Raw genomic sequence first — 23636 nt, forward strand, 5'->3', positions numbered from 1 at the left:
CCCCGTCTTTGAACAGTGCGGGTGGGAGGTCATCCGGACCAGAAGTTCGGTGGCGCTAGAGAGAACATATGCAGTCATAAACCTCCGAGGCCGTATGCGGTTCTACTTTCACCATCTGTGGGCTACACATGTGTGCCAGCTGTTGGCCTTGACAATTGTTGTTCAAAGTATTCAGCCCACCGGTCGAGACGTTCTTTTCTATTCGAGATGTTAACTCCATTCCGATTCTTAATGGTTTCGCACACAGGTGTTTTCCGCGGGCTGGCCAGGGATCAACTGAAACAGTCCTGGGGCATTCCCCGCTTTCTGGGCCTCTTATATTTGTTTGGCTTTTTGTGTCCACCACAATTCACGGTCGGTTCACACGCTCGCCCTCGCTGATGCTTCGCCGCACCAAGTTATTTTCGTGGCCTGCTGGGACATTTCCCCGAGATTTAGAGAGCTCCACCGTTCGATATGATATGTAGGACTTGAGTGAGCCACTCAACGAGCGCTTCAGTATCAACTATCTATACTGGACTCAACTCACAGCTGACTTAGGCAAGCTTCTAGCGGGGTCTCACAAGCTCTGGTTTTGTCTAGGCATCGGGATTTTTTACATATCTGTTACCAGAATGTTCACCTTTCTCGTATAGTAGAACACTCTGTACGGTCCCGGTTGAAACAATCATGTCCGTTCAGTTCCAGTTGCGCCCAGTGCAACCCGTGTGAACTTGAGACCGAACGGAAATAGCGCGACCGTGTCTTGGGAGTACAGAGACACATGTGCTGCAGAAAGCTTCCAAGTTTCGCTGTACAGTTCCGATGGGCTGACTCTACGCACCGTGAACACGAACGACCGAGAGGTGCATCTGGGTGATTTGCCGGTGAACGTGCCACTTCTGGTTGACGTTTCCGGACAAAATGCTGAGGGAACTGGTCCCCGCGGTGAGCGCGTGCAGTTTATTCTGCCCACAAGTGAGTAATCAAGTTTGTCCACATTTTGGAGCGTATTTTTCCGCTGGTATTAAATAAATTCATGGTAGCACGTCCTGATCGCACAACGGTTGGTCGTACTCTTCCTTGTTTAGATGAAGCACAATCACCCTGAATCGTCGAATCAGTCTGGAAGGAGAGGGATTTCACGTCGCTTTCTGGTAGTATGATGTCTCCTTTGATAAGCCTTTGTGTCCGAAAGGTGTCGATCAAACAATCGCATATTTCCCCATTCTGCTCTAAACTTTGCAGTACCACCTTCCACTCAAACCAACCTCGTTTCGTACCAAGAGCCGAGAAGCCCCATTGACATTGCGGTTTCTGTTCTGCGCGGTCGGCCAGAGGTGAACGTGTCGTGGACTGTTGCGAATTCTCAGACAAACCAAAGTTTCACCGTCAGATTGTACAACGGATCATCTGTGATCCAACAACGGACGACTGAGTATTTCAACACCAGTTTTCAGCAGGTTGATCCATGTTCTTCGTGGACAGTCGGGGTTATCGCACATAACGCCCACGGAACTGCGGAGGAGTGGTTCACTGAGGAATTCCGCATACCAGCAGGTAAGCTAGATACTGGGTAGCAGATATGTCCCCAAACGTGCATTTGCTTCATGGGTTTAGTGGGCATCCTTTTAGGACGAGGGCACCCTCGCCTCTCAATCAATCACTTAGTCAGGGACAATCCATTTGTATCAAATAGTCTTCACATAAGCCTGCGCCCCATTTATTGAATGATTAAGTTACTGAACCGGCAAACGAATCACTGGTAATTTGCAAGTAACTAATGTGTATTAGACGCTGTTGTTGTGGGACTAAAACTAGGGGGCTCATGCGAAGAGATGCCACCCATGGACTCACACCCACTCAGATAAATCCGCCCGCCGCACAACCTGTTGTTGTGTTCAATCCAGCGCCATCGATGCCAACTCTCTGACTCTTCTCGGCTACTCTTGGTACATAGTTACACTTTTGTGTGAACAACGCACTCGCTTACTCAGTAGGGGGTGGAAAATCGAAGTGATTCATCCCTACCTAGAGTGTTTTGTATGTTTAAGTGACTTTAGCCTGGATGGCGCATAACGAAACGTGCAAGGTTCCATAGATCTCGTGAACGCACCATCCCCATTTGCTTTTGCCTGGATCCATGATGCCTTCGAATACGTGAATTAGTCATGGTAGAACAAACATCTGAGGACCATGGTACTTCCCTAAATCTCCCCACACCACTGTTGGTAGTTAAAGTGAGCAAATATGCTGTTACTTTCAGTTTCATTTGTGCTCCGTTAAATAAGTAAGCTCAGGTTTGCCTGCTCGGCAAATCTTGCATAGAAAGAATAATTTGGTCGAAGTTGAACCAGGGTTAAGCGCACAAACGTCAAATTTTCGACAGCATATCACCCTGTACTTAATCCGTAGTTACCCTAATCGTCATACCTATAGTTTTATATGGTAGGGTGTACAATGCATGGGTAGAAATGCTTCAATTCTAATTGATGAAGGTCTTCTCCCAAAGCATATTTCGCGTTACAAGACTACACATATTCTTTCTGTTGATAATTTGTCACCATCTCTTACAAACCTTCCCAATGAATGCGTTCGACGAATTCGTAAAGTGCTCCTTATTCAATCTACTGTCGTCGGCAGCAACTAAGTACCTACTGGCGGGAAATTAATTGAAAACCCTCCAATTTTGGTCATAGTTTTGAACCCCTGATTTGCTGGCAGTCAACAACAATAACAACGTCTCGTTTTTGTGTTTATCACCTTGCCTGGCCTACTTCGAAGAACCAGTAACTCTCGTCCATAACTCTCGTCCAGACAGAAACAATATGTTTAATTCCAACGTGCGTTATGTCATCCGGTAAAGGATGGCGCGTCACGTGACGCGATGTACCTTATCGTGGAAGCAATCTTTAGCACAGCGGTTTAGCGGAGGTTCATCCGTATGCCACGAAATCGAAACAACAGAAATGAATGAAGATATCATTTAACTCACACAAAACTCAACTGGTCGAAGGGTATCTTCAGGCTATTTGGTCGCAAATTACACCTGACACCATGATACTCCGCGAAACCACCGTTGATCCGCCACTCGTGGCCGACGACTAACTGGAAGGTCGAGTTCCGTGAGATGCGCACTGCTGATGATTCCCAATAAGGATGAAACAGCTGTACAGTGTTTCTCGGCTTTTCAGCATAGATTGGCTTCACCTGCAGGACAAAATCTAGATTAAAAGCCTTAGAGGCCATGGTGGATACGGCTACTAATTACTCGATGGGAATGAATATGATTATAATAAATAGACAATATGTATACAAAACATATATATAATGACTAACAACAATAATGAGTAAATAAATAAATAAGTAAATAAATAAAACAAATAGTGCTGATGATATGATAGAAACAAAAAGGGTTTCAAACGCCCTGACTGGATTACTCAGCTGTCAGGATTCAAATTTTTAATTTTTGGGGAAAACCAACCGGGTTAGGGCTTACTCGAATCAGTGCAAATCCGTACAAGTAAACCACGGATTATTGACAGGTGCACTCATGGTTTTCACGATATTTCCTTCCCTGGTCGATTGTCAAGCCGACTGGCAGCAAAGACGAATAAAAAAATGGATTCTCCAGTTAATCGTGTAATATTTCAGTGGGAAGGCTTGTGCAGTGAGAAAGGTTGAAATAAGTACGATCAAATTATAAGACCATTTCTCGTTACTTTCGTATGACACTGTGTTCAAAACGTCCATGTAATTTTGATGGGTCCAGTTACTCAGTATTTCATCCAATCGGACTGATTTCATAGCTTTCAAGACGAGCTATTACACGTGTTGAGCAACAGTGTCCGATTCCTTGCATTCCCTAGCATTTTTTGAAGGTACTACTTGCGCTCATTTAGGCTGGTGTTTGCTTTATTTTGATTCTTGATCAACTGTTATGTTTGTGGAACCAATCAATGAGGTGCGCCTGTAAACTGTGCGGTCTGTCCCACCAACTTAAGTTATATCTACGAGTGAACTGTTGTATGACATGAAACCGAGGCCTTGAGTGCATTCAAGGCATTCAAATGCCACATTGTAAGGAATGGGGGAGGCTGGAGAAGGGGGTATAGACGACCAATCGCGTTGTGGTCTGTGCCCAACACTTGCGGCCCCCATGTCATCTTCAAACAAAATTTTTATTGAACATGTAATCAGCTATGCTCGGCCCGTAAAATCTTATGGACAGGTATCAACCAACAACTGTTTTAACTCTTCTTTCCCTTGGAAGGTGTGGAAAAGTGCGCACTGGTCTCTCCTAGTAGAATTATGTGGGAACCAGACGTTTTTCTTTTCGCATAAACCTTGGGATTCGTCGCCTAGTTCGTGTCTGCTCAAGACATAGTGCCATGACAAATAGTGCCATCTGGATGAGGACAGTTTGGAAGAGCTTGACAGCATTACTGTTTACGAACGGGGTACGAAACTCACCCTCATTCCTGATCGGTAGCCCTCCTGACTGGTCAACATATCTCAATCGGTACTTCAAAAGCTCAACAGAATTCGGTCAGTCTTCATTGTGCGAATTCCGAACTGATTTCACGTCTTCGGAAAACATGAGGATCGGTTATTTGTCAAAGTTGATTCAATTGATGATCGCCAAGAAGTGGAGAATGTTTTCGAAATTTCGGGATTTGTTTTGCACAACCAGGTCAAAGGGGTAGCAGAAGAGTATACAACATACAACATTCGATTTTTGACCAGCACGCGGGCTATTTAAGTTTCCGTTCGTATTCGTGGAACACCCGCAATCAGCCAGACTGAAGGTATTTAATCATTGGTTTACGCATTTTGCGGAACAAGCATTCCCGTGTGTTCAGCAAACGTCAACGGCCGTCTGCTTGCGCCAGTGGGCAATTTTGCACTTTTGTTCGCGCAAGATACCTACTCAAAGAGGTTCAAGTTTGTTAGAAATTCCATCAACCTGATTTGGTCAGAGCATCCGAAGCTAGTAGAAGTGCCTCTTTCTAACCTATTCCCCCATCCGTGACTAAGCTAAAATAATCGTCAAACATGTAGGCCGTGCGCTTCTGTTTGTTTTCCGAACGTCACTACTGTCAGCTTTGAGAAGTGAGCTTTTGCAATCAGTCATCCAAGTGTATGAGACACTACCCTGAAGTGGCGACCGTATATACCGCCTGCTCCAGTAGTATATGCGCAAGCTTGAGATATTGGAAGAAGCATTTGCGCCTACAGTCCGTCGTGTTACGAAATCATGTACGCGTGAGTCCATCAAACGCACCTACAGGCTTTTCTGACGAAGATGCGAATTGTCCGATGGGTGTGTCACGGTTGACAGCGAACGTTTGCGATTTGATTAGTGCACAGTCTCCCTGATGCTTGGTGCATGGTGCAACTTTACTCGGACATTCTTCCCCCTTGCGGAAGCACTCGATGGTTCTGTCGCACTCATGAAACCACGTAGGCAAGTGTGATCGGCCCAAAACAACCAACGAAAGTGTTTCTCATATCCGTGGGTGTTTATGCGTAACACGTGATCATGTGGCTGAATCAGCTGCTCATGGGTCCGGCTTACGCGGCTAAAGGTTATCAAAGCAACCAAACCTGGATGAGGTGTTCGAAGAACTTCAAACCGACTGAACATTCATCATTTTTCAGACCACGCATTTGTTACCACCAATCAAACTCAAGAACGTCAGACCACAACGCAATACAAACCGAGGCCGGAGAGAACGAACTAACAAAAATAGAAGGCGTGAGGACAACGAATCGACACAAAGGAGCGCAGACCACAACGCAACAAAGATCACAAATGGACCAATAGATTCACCAAATTTGCTACACTTTAAGTAGCAAATCACGTCAGAAGATAACAGATAGCCTTCGAATGCTACATAAGCGCACGCAATCAAGGAAGAAGTACCCACTCAACTGCGCACAGATGATGTCTCCTCGTGTGGTGACGAAACGTTTGCAAGCCAATTGCCAAGCTCGGCGAACAGATCAACAGCCAGCTGATCAACAACCAATAAATTACAGATGTAATTTCGTAACAAAATATTTACCTTAATTTCACATGGAACTTAAAAGCAGAACGGTAGACCAGTCTCTGCATGAGTTACCTAGTTGTTCAGCCGTGAATTACGATGCAAGTTACAGTGGTCCTCGCGAGCATTAAACTAGCGCACGCTGGAAACAATTGATTTATCACGTCTAAACACAGGAATGGGTCCACGGTAGGGAAGGTAGGATTTGTTTGCCCAACGCTCCGAAAGATGATCTTACAACTGCCCCAGTTTTGTCAATCGCCTGATTGAATCACATCTTTCTAATTCGGTAATTCAGGTTCGTCCAGGATGCGCTTGCAGTGCAGTGGTAGCAAGCTCATGTTGCACGTCAGATCTCCAGAATCCAAATCAATGCACTAGCGATGAACACTAGTAAGATTGAAACTCCAGTAGAATGCTTCGTCTGTTCAGACAAGGGTAATGTGGATGTAAAATGGCAACATTCCATAAATATGCTTGTGCCCATTGTGAGTTCACTTGCTGAGCTGCGACCAAGTTAACAGGCATTGCATCATAACACGTTTTCAGGTCCAAAAATGCAGATTTTAAAATGCCACAACAATTTCCGATCATCATCGCTCTCCAGCTCCATACCTCAGTGTAAGCCAACAAACAAAGTGTTGCTGTTGATATGGCTTCAACACTGGCACATGATTTTCAGGATGCTTAAGTGGTACGACAGACCAAACTTTGTTGTATAACCAGTGGGTTTTTTGAGCAACGAACGCTAAGGTTAGCAACCAAACCGGCAAAACTCCGAATGAATGGCTACGCAAGTGTGCTGTACTATAAAAATAAAAGCAGTTGCACGGATACAAAATTACAAATCTGAGCGGTTTTCGACAAACGGTGAGGTATTCAAAAAAGCAAACAAGCCGATATGGATCAACAGTCAACGCGTGATCGAAACTCATGCATTACAGCAAATTTATAGCTGACCAAGGTTTTGGTACAAAAGTAGTGTAACAGAAGCGGTAAAAAGATTTGCGCGGCAAGGACAACGGAAAATATAAATGTCTTGTCAAATTGAAATAGAGTTCAATTAGAGTTCAATTACACCAGTCCAGAACGGGCGGTCCGTTTGAACTGTCACCCGGAAGGCAGTCATTCAAGATGGGAGGCAATTTTAAAGATATACGAAGTTGCAACACCGCTGGCCAAAATTCCTCCAACGGTCAGTAAACGAACAGGTAAGTAATCAGGAGAGCTCTAGCGTACAAGCATACAACGTTGGCCACCGACCTGAATGGTCCGAGTCCACTCCTGCCACAAAGACTGGTTTCAACGGTACACGTGCCTACCCATGATATCACGCTGAGCTAAAAACCGGTTGTTCTAATACCAGTCTATCAGGATATACGGAAAGCATCCCTAAACCCGCGTACCCCTGGTTAAGGTTAGTCCTCCACTTCCAGCAAACATAAGCTCCTAACATCGCGCTTAATGACACCGGAGCTTGTACGAAGGGAAACCGTTCTGACAAGGCCGTCTGCATCCGTTTGACACTCTGACAATATCAAATGGCCACCTTCCAAAAGAAAGATGTTCGGACGTTACCATAACAACACCATCCTTCCTGAGTTTTCTATTCTGACTTAACTACTTATGGCGAACCTGAGGCGTTGGAATGTATTGTTTCATCCACCTGTTCCAGAAAACACCCGACAAATAATTCACCTGTTTCCAACGTCGGGTGAGCCTATCTTTCAAATCGCAATGTGATGTGATACCTGCGGTTGGTTCGTGTAGCAAGGGGTGATTCGGAGTCAAAGCCAGTGCGTCACGGCAATCTGTACTTAAAGGTGTTAAAGGCCGATCGTTTAGAACACGTTCCACCTCGACGAAAATGGTTGACTGACAATCATCAGATAAAGTTTGTTCTTGGATGAGTACAAAAATGATTTACCGCACTGACCGTATCATTCGGTCCCACACTCCTCCTCGATGGCTAGCAAGTGGGGGGCTGAAATTCCACTGAGTACCTCGAGCCAATAGTTGGTTGCTAATTTTCGCTTGGTATTAAAGCGATAGGTGCTTCTTCAGTTCCTTAACGGGGCCAACAAAGTTAGGTCGGTTATCGATGTGAATATCCAAAGGTTTCCCTCTTCGACCAACAAACCTTATTAGTCAGTGAGTGCGCCACTTCGAGATGAACCGCTCGGATAGTCGTATATTAAAAGATGCTGCGACCACGCTTTACCAGAAATGGTCCAAAGTGATCAACACCCACAGCTTCAAAATTTTTTCCACCCTTTTCAGATCGTACGGGTGGTAACGGAGCCACCATCCGCTGACATACGCTCCTTGGCCGTTCTCTCCACTGAATGCATTTATGGGGGACGCGCTTCACCGCCTGACTCCCATGAACTATCTAAACGTTCTGCCTGATAAAGCCTAGCACATGAGAAGCTTAAGCGGTACGGCAGACCAAACGTTGTTGTACAACTATTGGATGGAGGTCTTTTCCGGTACCAGAGACGAGAAGCGTATATGAAGCTTTCTGCATGTTCCTGGACCTCTTCTGCTCAACTTGGTATAGCTTTACATGGCAGGCTCATTCCGCTTGCATGTAGGCGGGCCAACATCAAGTTTGTCGGAAGTCTGCCCCGAGCGGTCAGTACCTAAGATTAGCGGATCGTAAGACTGTTGTGGACTTCCTATTACCGTGAGCCCTGGTCCGAACAGCCGCTTGATCGACTGGTGTGGTTGACCAAGCCAAAGAGTCAACGACCGTGCGAGCCAGCTGTTATATCGATCACTGTCGCGTGCAAGCGGTCAAAAGTGATACTAAGCATACAACTCATCTGTCAAGGCCGAGTGAAGAACAACCAATGCAATCTGTTTCAACAAGAAATGGTTATTCCATTGGCAGCTATGTAGTTCCGTTACGTTCGGAGTTGGTTCTCCTAATAAAGACGAAGGGGATTTCATCGTCAGGGCCGTGGAGCATGAATCCAAACCGGCCCTGAAACACGCTTATCCTGCTTCGCGGCCGAGCCTAGGAGTACTTACTGGAGGACTTGCATTCCAGCCTTTCTGACTCACACTCATGCTGTCAATCCACCTATGGTTAAAGTGACGCAGTCACCGAGCAAATGATGTCAATCCACCTATGGTTACAGTGACGCAGTCACCAACCGAGCAAATGAAGGACTATGGTCTCGAGCGGCTCGCCCGAGAAACTGGTCAAAGCGAACTCGAAAATCGTCAACCACTAGGTGAATTCTGGAAACCAGCAATCGCAAATCAACCACTAGACGAATTTCGGAAACCAACGATCGCAAACTGCTTTCGGATTTCGCTGGGTAGCTTGAACCTTAGGCTTCCAGTTACTGCCCACACAGGAACTATTCACACCAGAGGTTTCTACTCGGCAATTATGGTTCTCATCCTTCTGACAATGTAACCATGTGACTTACAGTTTGTATTTTCCGCTTCGTTATACCAGCTTGCATGTTTATATCTCTGATGGAAGATGCCGAAAGAAATGCCAAGAAATTGCGGCGTATATCTTCTCCATGGCTTTCTACGCCGTTGATCGAATGAACTGGATAGCCTGTTGCAATCTACCAACTTGTAAAGTGGTAAAATTCACGGAATTCCTAGCCGCCGATGTTCACAATGAAAACAGAGGATAAGTAATTACTGAGCAAGGCCTATTTTAAGGAAACGTGTTGTGCTCTCATCACTTGGTGCCTATCTATACGATTTCAATATCCATTGAAGGGGTTTGCGTAAATCTTGCGTGATTAAACAACCCTGAACAAATAAACAATGCGATTGCTTGATTCTAGCTTTCTGTCGGAATAACGTACTCTACCAATTAATTAGTGCGATACATCACACGGAACATCTACTTATTTCGACTTACACAACGATGAATTTTCTAACCTTGAGAACCACTTTATACCGGAGCTGGTCCACTTGAAAGTTCTCCACAAGCAGTCTTATAATTCGATAAGATTTTTGTTGCACACTCACTATTGTTGTTTTACTGTCCCATTTTATCTGATTTAGCAAAGTCTCCCGAACCTCCTGTTGGCGTGACAATACAGCTACATCGTCGTAAAAGAATGGTGACCGTATCGTGGATGCATCACTGTGCACACACTTTCACAGTTTACCTCTACACTGAGAACACCGTAACAAACGAACAGACAACGCGGGACCATCACATGACATTCGGGAACACACCGCGCAGCATGAATTTTCGCGTGGGAGTTGTGGCCACAAACGATTATGGAACAAGTGTTGAAGCCATCAGTGCTGCATTTTGCACATCCGGCTGTTGCGGTGTTTTCTAACCCGTCACAATTCGCCGTATATTGATTTCGCTCTAAAACTTCGGAATTATAAGGAAGAGAAACCAGTTGCCTACAAATCTACATGTAACTGTTTCTAACCAAGTTCAACCCTCTTCTCATACTCTTTACTGCATAGCTTGTTTAATGTTACTCGATTTGGTTTCTATAATAAAGCAAATACAAGGTCAGTCTTTCTCCAACCAGTGCAGTCAGATTGGGTCACAAATCTAAACAGGAACTGTCCATTGAGTGACTGTTAACAGCGGTTCCATGTTGACAGTGATTTATCTAATCGGGCTATTTTGGAAGGCTACCACATAAATCTGACGTTGAGATCACCTGCCGGTTTTGGGTATATGTTTTTTCGAAGTATCAACAGCTTGAAGAGACCCTATAATGTGTTTCTGTTTAATGCCCTCGAATACTTGTTACCCTGCTGGTAAACCCATAGTTGGAAACTACTCAACCGGAATGTTTCAGTACACAGGCTTATATAAACCCATGATCAGTAGAGCGGAGTAATTCGTGCGGCTAAAATACTATTAAGGATTGAGTACAGTGATTGCAACGTTTTGTTGCGCCAAAAACATGTCGTATAATACTCGGTTATTGGGTCGTCGTTCGAGCAGTTGGGCATACCAGTCATAATGCTTAAGAGGGAACACGTTTGCATAGTTCAAACGTGCAAATTCAGGTGCGTCCAGCATGCGCTGGTGAAGTAATTGTAACAACGCCTTCTCCACATGTCACGTGTCCAGAGTTCAAATCCCATCTCGGGGATAGATACGCTCTGTTGATGAGCTGAAATAACAGCGAAACTCGAGTCCAGTGCCTCGCCCTTTGGCGTGGACTCACGAGAATAATTACGCCAGCACAGGAGGATGACTGTCCGAACGAGAGTGATGTGAATGTGAACACTACGAATCTTGCAACGAGAACAACCATGAAACAAACGCCATGATTGTGATGGTCTGTTTACAAGGTGGCATTTGACAGTTATGGAGCAGAAAGTACTGTGCATAGAATTCTCTCCTGTTTCATCATTATCCACGAACTATCTCCGTTTCGTCGCAATCTGATTTTTCACACTGTACGGTGCACTACAGTGTACCCTCGCCTTGATCACGTGATCAGGCCATCAATAGATCTAGTGTTAGATGCGCTCATAAAAATCGGCGGATCTGAGTGTACCAACACGCCGTAATACTCCATAATCGTCATTTTTATCGTAAAAAAATGCTCTGTTGATGAGCTGAAATAACAGCGGAACTCGATATTACCAGCAAAACCATCAGTATAGAGAGGCTTGTTAGCAAGAAGCAGCTTTATGCTCACAAAATCCGACAAACAATCACGAATAGAACTCAGGTATTGAAAACTGATGATGCCATCTGTTCATAGCTCGTTTTCGTCGGCAGAAGGTGAGCCACTCAGTCATGAGCGAAATATTCGTTTTCGTCGGCAGAAGGTGAGCCACTCGGTCAGAGTCATGAGCGGAATAACAGGGTTATGAAAGAAATTCGCGCCATCGAAATGTTCCGATGATTAGCAGGAAATTTGTGGTACTTTCGAAATGAGGAGACTTTAGACCATAGAACCGTGTCTCGGTATCAACCGTAAGGTAGTAATATATAAAGACAAAAAAGACAAAAGCAAACAAAAGGTAATTATAGCGAGGGGAGAACATAGGTGCTAATTGTAACGTTCGGTGAACGTTTGTTGATTCCTTCACACCTACCGACACTTCATGACTCTCATTCCACATTTCAGACACTGTTTGGACTATAAACTTCACCTGTATTTTCCTTGATATTTGCGTCGGATCTGCTCAAAGACCTGTGATACAATCTTGAATGTACGTTCGTATTGAATCATTGCTATGTATTAACCATTGACACTTCTATTCAATCAATAACCGTTGTTTATTTGTTGTTATTACAGAACCATACCGAATACAACGACAGTCTTCTCGACTTAACAAAAGACTTCGGGTGCGTATACTCAGATAGTATCTCAGCCGCATATCTTGCATCAGTCACCTAGGTTCAAAGTGAAACCTAAACTAATTATATTTGAACAAATCGGACAACACTTAATTTCTTGTCAAAGATAGTTTCGAAACTGGCCGATATCTTCACCCCCGACTACTTTGAAAGGGTATATGGGAGGTTTGTACCATCAGTGAACTCTGAAACACCAGTGATAAGGAAGCCAAATGTGGCTAAATCGACAGAAAATCTCTCTCAATACGAATAACCGACAGAGAAAGAAACACTAACAGCTTCAATCGTGTTTCCCACCCTGAAAGTCTATCGGCCCTCAACATATCTTAGTCTTGTAAAATAATTATGACATCGCGCTAATCATCACTGCTGTTCTCCCCAAAAGATGGACTTCCCTCTAAGAACTCGTGTTTTAAAATGTCTTTGTAAATGTCCGTGGCACCTGCAAGTTGTTAGTCTCTCCATATTGCGACCAGCTCTCCGTTACAACCGAATGTTTCTGGTTTTTCTAGGTCACTTCCATTCGCTCTTTGTAAATCATGTCGCTTCACATCAGAGCCGTTGATCAAATTTACCAAAATTCGTGATTTAGAAAGATGTTGCAATTTTCCATGTTTTTCGCCCAGTTGACGTCTAAAAGCACTGAAATGTTGAAGATGTTTTCTAAAAGTTGGGTAGAACAAACTGGTTCGAATGCACACACTGACACACACGCAAGTGTCGGTGGCAAGCTGAGTGGCGGGTACACATAGGCAAAACAAGTGAACAGTCAAAAGTATCTAGGCGGAGTAAGCAATTGAATGGGGGAACTAGCATGAGGTGAAGTTAGGTTATGTGTGATGATTGTACGAATACTTATTTCGATCGACGAATATCAGTATAGGCAAATAACTCATTCGTTGTGTCAACCGGTTGTTCGAAGGGATCGGAACTCGTCAGGGTTGCTTTCCACTGGGAAGCTTAGGTTCTGGCCTACAGAAATTCTGAAGACGTTTATTTAAAACGGGCCGTTCGGAATATGAACAGCTTTATGTTTTCGGTAACATTGCAGCCGTAAATAGCTTTTCAGTGTTTCAAAACCACCTTTCAACATGACATGAAACTAGGGAAGTCACCGTCATCGTACAGGATGCCTCGTGAAGATCCTCTATACGGAGACGGGGGCGAAGTTAGGCAGTAAACTTCCATAAGGAACTCGGATAGAAACTGGTGATGCAGCAGACGCCCTTCCAGAAAACCTAAATACTTGTCGTGGATGAAACTGTCGGTAAAGCCAGTCACAGAGATTTCGATGCGGCTTGGTCAGTCCACAACATTAAGCCATACCTGCTGCTCAATGCGTTTACCCAGGGGTGAAACAGTTTTGAATTGTCTGCTGGTTCTTATTCTTATCCTTCTGTCAAAGCCCTAGTTGAACCGTGGAAGCCTGTTCACATGTTACCCCTCTTCTGTTGACGAAAAATGACTTCATATAATCCGCCAGTGGTAAAGTTTTACCGGAAAACTTGGCTGTATCAATGGTTGACCTCCTTGTTTTCGCGTGGCCATTGTTCCAAGATTTGAACTGGCTTTGTGTTGTCAGACTTGAGCCCACAAACAATGAGCAATGAACTCAAATTAATGTGTACCAATAGTTCTTAGTTAGTTTATTCACATAAGCTAAGGGATTTGAGGCTCCACGCCCCTTTTTCAGCCACGCGTAGTAGGTGGAACAGATATTTTCAGGAACTGTATCACCAAGGGATAAACCAGGTAGGAATCTGGCCGGCCAGTCAACGGTCTCCGGCCGTAGCCCATGCAGTTCGGAAAGGTGATAATAAAAGCACAACTCTTTGGAACGAATTGAGAAGCGCGGCGCAGAAGCTGATGTAAAACGGCCAAAAACGGAACGGTCGATGGTTTTCAGGGGGAATTGAAGTAGCAAGAAAGAACCTACCGGCAAGAATCACCCACTTCGAGGCCGAGTTTTTTGACAGGTGGGCTTGACGTCAGAAACTTTCTGCATTCCACCCCTAGATGGACGAGCTCTCTTTCGAAGAAATGACTTCCAGGTGATAAGTTATTAGTTTACGATGAACCCAAGACGGATACAACACCTTTATGTATTGACAGAAATATAGAATATGACTCAGTCTGGTAATAAGCGGTCGAAGTTCGTAAACTCTAACTATAACAATGTCTACTTGCATAGCCATTCACAGTGGATGGTACCCAGGATTGAGCTCACCGGATAACCCAGCACGATTCATTGGGCACGGTCTATAGCCGAGCTTCTGTCTGGCAGGCTGAAATATTTGTGTGATGAGTGAACTAGAATCAGTCAACATCAGGATTTAGAAATAGGCGATAACCAAACCGAACAAACTGTGAGACTGAGCGTGGTGGCGCTCGAACGTACAGACGGACGCCACTGTGTGTGGGTAACGCGCCACAAAACGCTGCACAGTAATCAGAAAAACGGATCTCAACGGAAGTAAGCCACACTCAAGAGAGTCCCGAAACCCAGACACCCTGGCTAAGACAATGAGGCAAGGACCTTTCGGTAATGATTTGATCAGCCTTCTGTACCACACTATCAGCTAATGCATCTTGCTCAGCAGTGTTTCAGCGAATGCGGAATCGTTTATTTACCGTCACGAGACCAAAAACTGAAAGCTACTTATTGGATCAACCACACTGCTCTGTGGTGATCAGTTTTAGCTACCGTGGGATGTGTTCCAAGGCTCACTGAAACCGTCACGGTTCTGCTTTGCCTATTAAGGCGTCAGTGCTAGACTGCGTGTGCGAGCATTTTCGGGCTAACTGTATACTTCATCGATCCCTACAGTCAACAAAAGCAGATAGACTCGTGCGGGTTGGTAGCCATGGCCTAATCCCGAATGAATTTCAGTTTTAGGGTCACCACCGTAAGTCACTTGAATAAAAAACTTTTTGAGGGTTTCAGACGCATGATTAGCAGTGAACTTTGACAGGTTAACGAACTGCTTAATTAGCAACTGTTTTTTTGTTTCTTGAAATATGCCACTGGTACAGATGTGAGGGTGTACATCACTAATGAAGCATGCAAGTAGCCTAAGGCCTCCGATTACTACGCAATCGTAGAAACGCTTTGCAATATTCGGTGCCACTGTTCGGGCACAAAGTGTGTCAATAAGAAGTTAGCCCACTGCGGAAAAAAACTGGCAAAGGTCCATGATTATTCAGTCTCCAAATCAAAGCGGTTCCATCATTTCCGTAGTAAATTTTACCCTCCATCGGATGCTGGGACCAAGGATTGGTTACATACTCCCCCACAGGAGCGAGATGGCCCAAGTGGTCAGAGCGCGAATTTACTGACCGGAAGGTCCGTGGCTCGAACCCAAACTCTGCCCCTTGACTTCCCCTGTCTAGGCTTGGGCAACCTGGCAGTGTCCCAGCCCTCATGCAATTTTCGGGTGGCATGACAGTTACGCACCAAAAGGGTGCTGCAGACGAACGGCGACTTTTGCAAATAGTGTGCACGCAATGTTGCCAAGGTTTCATTGGTCCGCCTGTTATGGGAACAACGCGACGTTTGGAAGTTGTAGGCATCAGCTGCTCTAGGTTGCTTCGTGGTATACCTAATGGTAGACTAATACAGACGGCTCAGAAGGACAAGGTGCCATTCGACTCTGGTTAGGGCAGCTAGAAGTAAATCTTTACACACAGATGATTCCAGAAATATCAGAGGTGGAATCATTAGTCTCTCTACAAAGACTGTCTTCAAAATCTCCTTGGCGTTGTTTGTTCAAGAGAGGATGAATGCATTGGTTAGCACCACAGTTAGGCGCAGTTATTTTACGGCAAACAATAGGAAATACACCAATAATTAACCGGTCCTAAGAAAGGAATACTAGTAATGAATAGTTCAGCCGCGAACTCACTCATTTGGCATTTCTAATGAGTTCTTGCCAAAGGTGGTTACACGTTTAGATACAAGATTAAACACGTTCCCCAGACACGTCCGATCTCGTGGCACACGCCATGTCATACACACGATATATGAAAGCTATCACCAGCATACTTAGCCGCGCTGATCACTGTCGTTCCCCTGGATGGGGACCCCTAAACTGGACGCATCAGTGTTTAGAGACATTGCGAAACATGCTTCAACCGCGCACCTAATGACGTATATACATCCAAGCTATTACCCTGAATGCATAGCTCCTCCTTCGATTTCACCAATGAAAGATCCACTGACACTCAAAGAAGTGCACTCATTTGCAAACAAATTTGTACATTTTTGTGGGAGAGACTCACCTGAAACCCAACTGGATCTCTCGTTTGTGATGTTTCCAGGCTGTCGAAGAATTTTTAGCAACTCTACGGGTGGTGCATCACGAATATTCACTGACACTCCTTTATTTACGAATCAATTATATCACCTACCGCCTCCAATGAGTAACTATCTACCTCACCTCACCAAATTACCGGCGAATGAAACTGTGGCAGGTATAAACACTTCACGGCAATTATGCGGTTTTTACAGCTGACAAAGAAGATGATGATCTTTGTATTGCCAAATCAAGTCACGTGAGATTCATCAAACAAAATAGTAAGGATCATACAGTGAATCAAACTTTGTTGAAAGCATTTATTCGTCAACATCCGGACAACTGGTTTCCTTTTCTTTGTTGGGTAATGCTCTCACTCTGCGGCACTTGATCATGAAATCACTGTGTCGAAAATGACAGTGATCGTATGAGCTGCAGTCGACTGGTGTGTGAAATTCAGCACTGGGGGCTTCGACACTCGTCCAGTAATCGTTACGGGCCACAATCCCCACATGAAGGGACTTGTTTCGAGGTAGATTTCCGAATGTTAAGTATTGCTTTCCGGTATCCTCCATTTTTATCACATCTTCCTCACTGTAGAAGAACACCGTGTAGTTGTGCGCACAATGATGTGTCCACGACACAGTCACCATCCTCTTACAGCCATGTTGCTGAACAGTCACGCCACTAGGAGGTTCAGGAGGCATATCTAGAATGAGCGAATTGGAGCAAAAATGGAAAAAAGACTTTTTTGGGACATTGGGTAGATCCAAACTTAATCCATATTTATTCCTGTTAGCGGAGTTAACCTTCGCCCCCAAACCCGAGACTGTCCGTACGGTTGTTTCAGCATATAGGTTCAAACCCGCGATCCGCAAGCTGGTGGCCAAATACTGTTCCGCGCGCCTAGCCAATCAGATGTACGAATAGCTCGAAAGTAGGCAGGCTAGGCAGAGTAGTTACAGTGACAATCACTTGCACTTTTCCAACCGGCTTTGACCTCAGCCACTAGCTCGGAGGTTACAGACTTGAATCTCTCTGGAAATGTGAGATGGGCACTGTTGGTGATTCCCAACAAGGATGAATCAGAGTGCGCAGTGTTTCTCTGACTTTCAGTACAGAGTAGCTTTACTCACAGAAAAAGCTTTGAATGAAACCTAAAATTCTTCGCCAACTGTGAACAGACCTAAACTGCTGGCAGTGGGAAACGTGATCGACCGGACCTACAGGCATTGAAACTCCATCCGGAAACAAATGAGGCTCAAGTCCGGTCGCTTAAAACTAAATGTGTTGCGTGCCTGGTTGGCGAACTCAACATATCTAAAAGCCTTCAGCTGCCAAAATCAAAATCTCGTGGAAGTTAGCAGATCGAGAACTTTTTCTGCAATGCGTTCTGACTAACTTATTTTCATCGAGCTCAACTTCGTGAGTTCAGATCTCAAGGCAAAACGATAAAAGTGATGTATGTCAATTTGTTCTTAATCAGACATTTCAGGCATTTTTTCGGGCGCTGAAAACGACTACCACAGTCTCACTGGATGTCGGCTGTCAGATTCCCTGAGTGGTCGCTGAGAGAGATTCGCGGTATCTGCAAAACCTTTCCTGGCAGCGATCTGTAAGCAAACGCTTCGTTCGAAGTACCACCCGGAGTAATTAGCTGTATCTCCAAAATTGAGAAAGTAAAACATTGCGATTAGTTTAAACCTGAAGTCGAATCAGTGATTACCGGGTTCTTCACCCTAGCTTTTGGCTTCCACAATCTTGTGCGAAACAATGAGCGGTCATGTCAACCCGAGGGATTTACCTCTGTTATCGGTTGATTAGCCTTTCAGACTGACGTGCAGAGCTGTTGCAGGTACAACTTGATGTCAACGAAACGAATAAGAACTAAAGATTTCGACTGTGGGCTAAATAGTGGTTCGCAGGAAATATCGCGAACAGCTGAGACTTTGCTATGGGAATACAATAAAGCATTTGCAGGATAGTATGATGTGGCGCGTACTCAAACAGCATAATAATGACAATAATAATACATTTGCACGCTTTTTCCACAATCCTTGCTTGGTCTCACCGCCCATAGTTGGCAGTTTTGAAATGGCGTGTGACTGAGCACTATTCGGCATAATTTTGAAAGCCTGGAGGTCCACTGACCTAATATCCACTTGGATGTGACAGGGAAGAGAAAGTATTGAGAACATTCAGACGTGAAAACTACAGAATTCGCACTTTTTGGGTATTTCCTGCAAGTCTTTTCCAAGGTCTACACAACCGTGCTAAAGAAACCGAAGGATATATCCTGCAGCCTGAGGTCGAACAAAATCAAGCAAACAAACTATACGAGGTGAACTGACACCAGCTGAAACATTCTTCCAAGCAACAGCGCAAATGAATCACTTCATCATATAGTCCACTCAAAACCGCTACCTGTGTTGACTCTGAAGTAGAGACAGTGTAAAACGTCTTAAAAATAGGTTTTAAATTCTATCAGTGATTACCGGGTTCTTCACCCTAGCTTTTGGCTTCCACAATCTTGTGCGAAACAATGAGCGGTCATGTCAACCCGAGGGATTTACCTCTGTTATCGGTTGATTAGCCTTTCAGACTGACGTGCAGAGCTGTTGCAGGTACAACTTGATGTCAACGAAACGAATAAGAACTAAAGATTTCGACTGTGGGCTAAATAGTGGTTCGCAGGAAATATCGCGAACAGCTGAGACTTTGCTATGGGAATACAATAAAGCATTTGCAGGATAGTATGATGTGGCGCGTACTCAAACAGCATAATAATGACAATAATAATACATTTGCACGCTTTTTCCACAATCCTTGCTTGGTCTCACCGCCCATAGTTGGCAGTTTTGAAATGGCGTGTGACTGAGCACTATTCGGCATAATTTTGAAAGCCTGGAGGTCCACTGACCTAATATCCACTTGGATGTGACAGGGAAGAGAAAGTATTGAGAACATTCAGACGTGAAAACTACAGAATTCGCACTTTTTGGGTATTTCCTGCAAGTCTTTTCCAAGGTCTACACAACCGTGCTAAAGAAACCGAAGGATATATCCTGCAGCCTGAGGTCGAACAAAATCAAGCAAACAAACTATACGAGGTGAACTGACACCAGCTGAAACATTCTTCCAAGCAACAGCGCAAATGAATCACTTCATCATATAGTCCACTCAAAACCGCTACCTGTGTTGACTCTGAAGTAGAGACAGTGTAAAACGTCTTAAAAATAGGTTTTAAATTCTATCACCAATGTGGTCAAAAAGCACCATAATCTACAGGTTGCAACATACAGAATGTTGTCTCCCAAGGACTGGCCTCACTCACCCACCATCCTACATTCTCCCTCATTCTTTCGAATCTTTCTGATAGTCTTCACAAATCAGTTTGGTTTCATATTGCAGACACACACCACGAGTAACTTTCACCCACTCACTTTTGGCTTGTTGCCGCTTCACTTATCCAAACACTGAAGAGAAATCGCACTCAAGAAGAAGAAACACTTTTTGGATAAGACAGGTTTCCGTAAAACGAAAGATTTTCCAAGGACAAAATAGGAACTATTTTCTAGCTCTTGCGATTTTCAATTTACCCACCAAGAGGATTCACCATAACGGCACTTTGGTCATTGTGAAACAGTTTATGTTGGAATTTAGAATTCACACACTATCCCGTGTTTTCTTCAGACTCATCTTAGCCAGATCTACATCACTTTGGACGGTAATTTAACCGGAATACATTGGTTGAAAGACGAATGGCTAGGTGATGGGTGCAGTACACATGGTACAGTTCGACAGAGATAACAGCACTTGGTTTGCTATCCAAGTTGGAGATTATCTTTGTACGTCTGTTATCGCAGTCCACCCACTGAGTAAAAAAAAATTACCCAATCGTAATGATGTGGATGAACTGGCTGATGCGTATTTTTCGGTCAATGTGTTTCAGCTAGATATCTCTTTGCTTATCGATTTCCCACAGTATTTATTCTAGCCAGAAAGGTGTTTACAAAAGCTGCTAAAACCCTCCACGAATACCCAAGTATACACTAAGCCAGTTTGTTGTATGTTTCATATCGTTTACTTCTACTCGTGTTAGTGATATGATTTATTACCTCTTGAAAACGTTTCCTCTTAGGGTAGTCAATAACTAGCTGTTGGATACCATGCATCAAGATTATGAAATACACCGATTTTTTCATGACGGCGTTAACAACAGTCGATATCCCCTTCCTCAGTGCTGCAAAATTTCCAGCCTCCTAAAGCAAAACGGGTATGGACATGCTCACAAGATCCGAAAGCATCACGACAAGGGTTTAGGACCTTCTAGGTGTACCAAGTTGTTTCAGCTCTACAGTCACAAAAGCGGGTTAGAAATCTTTCGTTTGAAACAGCGAAAATAGAGGTGTGCTAAAGTGGTTAAGTCCCAGATCGCCTGTTCTCCTGGTCGTCCACGGTAACCGACATTTAGAGGGGTATGTCATGCCGATCTGTCTGGCTTTCCCCTGCACTACTTTCATAGTTGTCACACTGAATACTTCCTGTAGGCGTTGGTAACTGAATTCTACTCACAAGACCGCCTGGTTTTGTCAGTTCCAATCGTGATTCGAACTGAGATCTTCCAACACACTGATCGAAGTGTGAAGACCACCTGAAATCCACATGAAGCAAGAAATTCAAATGTCTGCTCCAGATGTGTGCCCATCTAACCCTTCTTTGAAATGAATCGTAGTGTGCATAAGATGACTGGAAAGATCCGCGATGCTCTACTGCTGGATATGAATAGTAACCGAATATGGCATCCAACTCTTCGGTAACATAACAAACGCCCAGTGATGCATAATTTATGAAAATATCAGTAGTTTATATATTTTTACTAAATGTTGATCAGATAGATGTTGACCCGTTTTCTGAACGTGATGAGCGGGTTCCAGCTGTTTTGTCACAAAGCGAGGAATCATCGCCCGACTACATACTGACTGATGAGGGATCCTCAATAGGCAATGACCCGTTTGCTCGACAAATGCCAAGATCGGTGAACAGCTCAAGTCTAGTGTTTTAACATGCACTATTTTCACTTTTGAGTGTATCAGATTCGAGCACAGTATTTAATGTTAGCAAACCCATCAGAATATTTCGGATGAAGCTGCTTTCTTATACTACGAGAAAATAAAGTGTGTTACTTGTAATGTACTACTCATAAGGTTGCTGAAAATCCACCGACAGCCCACGACCGGTTTCGCCCTTCTTGGGGCTAATCAGGTAGGCGCAGTCCCCAGGTTTCCGTCAACCTTATGTTCTACTTGAAACCAAATTGCACGAAATTAGCGAATATACACTCATCTGCAAACTAATTTGGTTCTTTTGAGAGACTCACCTGGAACCCAGCTGCAGCACATTCAGTTGCCTGAGAACATCATAAACGAGAGATTCAGCTGGGTTCCAGGTGAGTCTGATGTTATAATCAGTGCGCAGCTTAGGAGCCAGCGATGGTCACTACATGGAGTCATCCAACCGTTACAAAAAGATTGGACCTTACCGTGGTGTGACGGTTTGCGCAACTCAGCGATGCACACAGAGACCCTCATACCAACCTGGTCAGTGATAGAGGTCTGACAAACACAGTCTCCTGGCCCTCCAGGTTTTGGGCTGGAACATATGGCAACTTGTTCCGTGGAAATGGTAATGTATTTGCATTTCCCATCAAGCACCGCTGCCTAGCGGTTGGGCTTTTGAGCCAAAGCCTTTGGTTGAGGACCCTAATCATCCTCCTGTCTGAGTGTGAGCACCCTGACAGTATACCAGCCCACGTACAACCATGACACTTACAACAAACAATAATCTCATGCCACATCTGCCGTCGCGTGGTGCCATTAGCCGGGTCACCTTGCCTGCTGCATGCAACAGGGGGGTAAGGGAAAGCAGGTTTCCGCTGACGCCTCCATCCCTTTTCTTTTAAATGCTTTTTCTTCCCCGTCTCCCCACCCCATTAATTACTCTCTCCTTATAGGCTTAACACTAAGGACTGATGACTCCGTTCATCATGCATCGGTTTTTCGTGCAGCATCCGCTCATCACATGGCGCCGACATCCTCAGGTATCTCCAAATCAGTCCTCAAGCCTCGACACCCAGTCTATCTGACCGCATTCACTGTCAGCAAGCAGGACAACAAGCTGCTCTTGCACTCACACTGGACTCGCTTGGCATCGATGTGTGCTGTGTCTCTGAAACGAGGATTCAAGATGCAAGCATAGTGACTGAGTTAACCGCTCCGTCAGTCTCCACTCGCTTCCGGCTGCGCACCTCTGGTGATCCAGAGACTGCTGTGGCGGGATGTGCAGGGTTGGTATTGTGCTAAGTCACCGGGCGGAAGCATCCTTATTTGAGCGAATACCTGTTGCTAGTCGCCTCTGTGCGGTTCGTCTGGCAAAGTCTGTGAAGAAGTCTCACAAGCGGCAAATTGATAGATGTCTGTTAATCATGTCTGTCTAAACCCCAACTGACTGTAGCTAGGACGCCGTCAAAGGCAGGTTTTACGACACCCTGAATGCCCTGCTGCCGCGAGCTAAAAGCTCAGACATCGTGGTGGTTGCCGGAGATATTAATGCACGCGTGAGCAGGCTTAGTGTATCTGAGACTCAATAAGGAGGTCGATATGGATTGGACTCGGTACGTACGGACGATGGGGAACGAGTGCTTCAGCTGTGTGCTGATCGCAGGCTGTTTTTATGCAGTACGAACTTCCGAAATAGCCGAAGTCGTCTGGCCACTTGGTGTCCTCCAACAACAGGCCGGTCACAAACTCAAATCGACCACATTGCCATCAGTTACCGATGGTGCGGGTCCATAACTGACTGCTGGTCGTTTTGGAACATATTTGTGGACTCTGACCACGCGCTCGTCCGGAGTCGCTTCGCCCTACGTTTCCTGGGGCCGCGTAAGGTGCGGACAAATCGCATGGCAACTGAAAGACTGGCAGATCC

The 23636-nt window shown here is 44.8% G+C and overlaps 2 protein-coding genes across 2 annotated transcripts in view; both read left to right on the top strand.

Moving 5' to 3' along the window:
* T265_13555 (hypothetical protein) overlaps positions 1–10352 on the top strand; it is a gene marked incomplete at both ends in the record, with an annotated part of 13555 nt that extends 3203 nt beyond the window's left edge. Inside the window, 5 exons of the mRNA XM_009169474.1 lie at positions 688–957; positions 1228–1539; positions 4253–4292; positions 5833–6023; positions 10068–10352. Of these exons, the coding sequence (XP_009167738.1) occupies positions 688–957; positions 1228–1539; positions 4253–4292; positions 5833–6023; positions 10068–10351 (1097 nt within the window). The remainder of the gene's footprint in view (positions 1–687; positions 958–1227; positions 1540–4252; positions 4293–5832; positions 6024–10067) is intronic.
* A 6078-nt stretch (positions 10353–16430) lies between these two features.
* T265_04647 (hypothetical protein) lies at positions 16431–22474 on the top strand (the record flags this gene model as incomplete). Its single annotated transcript, XM_009169438.1, has 5 exons — positions 16431–16586; positions 21544–21687; positions 21783–21914; positions 21981–22249; positions 22294–22474. The coding sequence occupies 5 exons, from the start codon at positions 16431–16433 to the stop codon at positions 22472–22474; spliced, it is 882 nt and encodes a 293-aa protein (XP_009167702.1).
* Positions 22475–23636: the final 1162 nt, after the last annotated feature.

Source organism: Opisthorchis viverrini (assembly GCF_000715545.1).
Source record: "Opisthorchis viverrini unplaced genomic scaffold opera_v5_80, whole genome shotgun sequence".
Lineage (NCBI taxonomy): Eukaryota > Metazoa > Platyhelminthes > Trematoda > Opisthorchiida > Opisthorchiidae > Opisthorchis > Opisthorchis viverrini.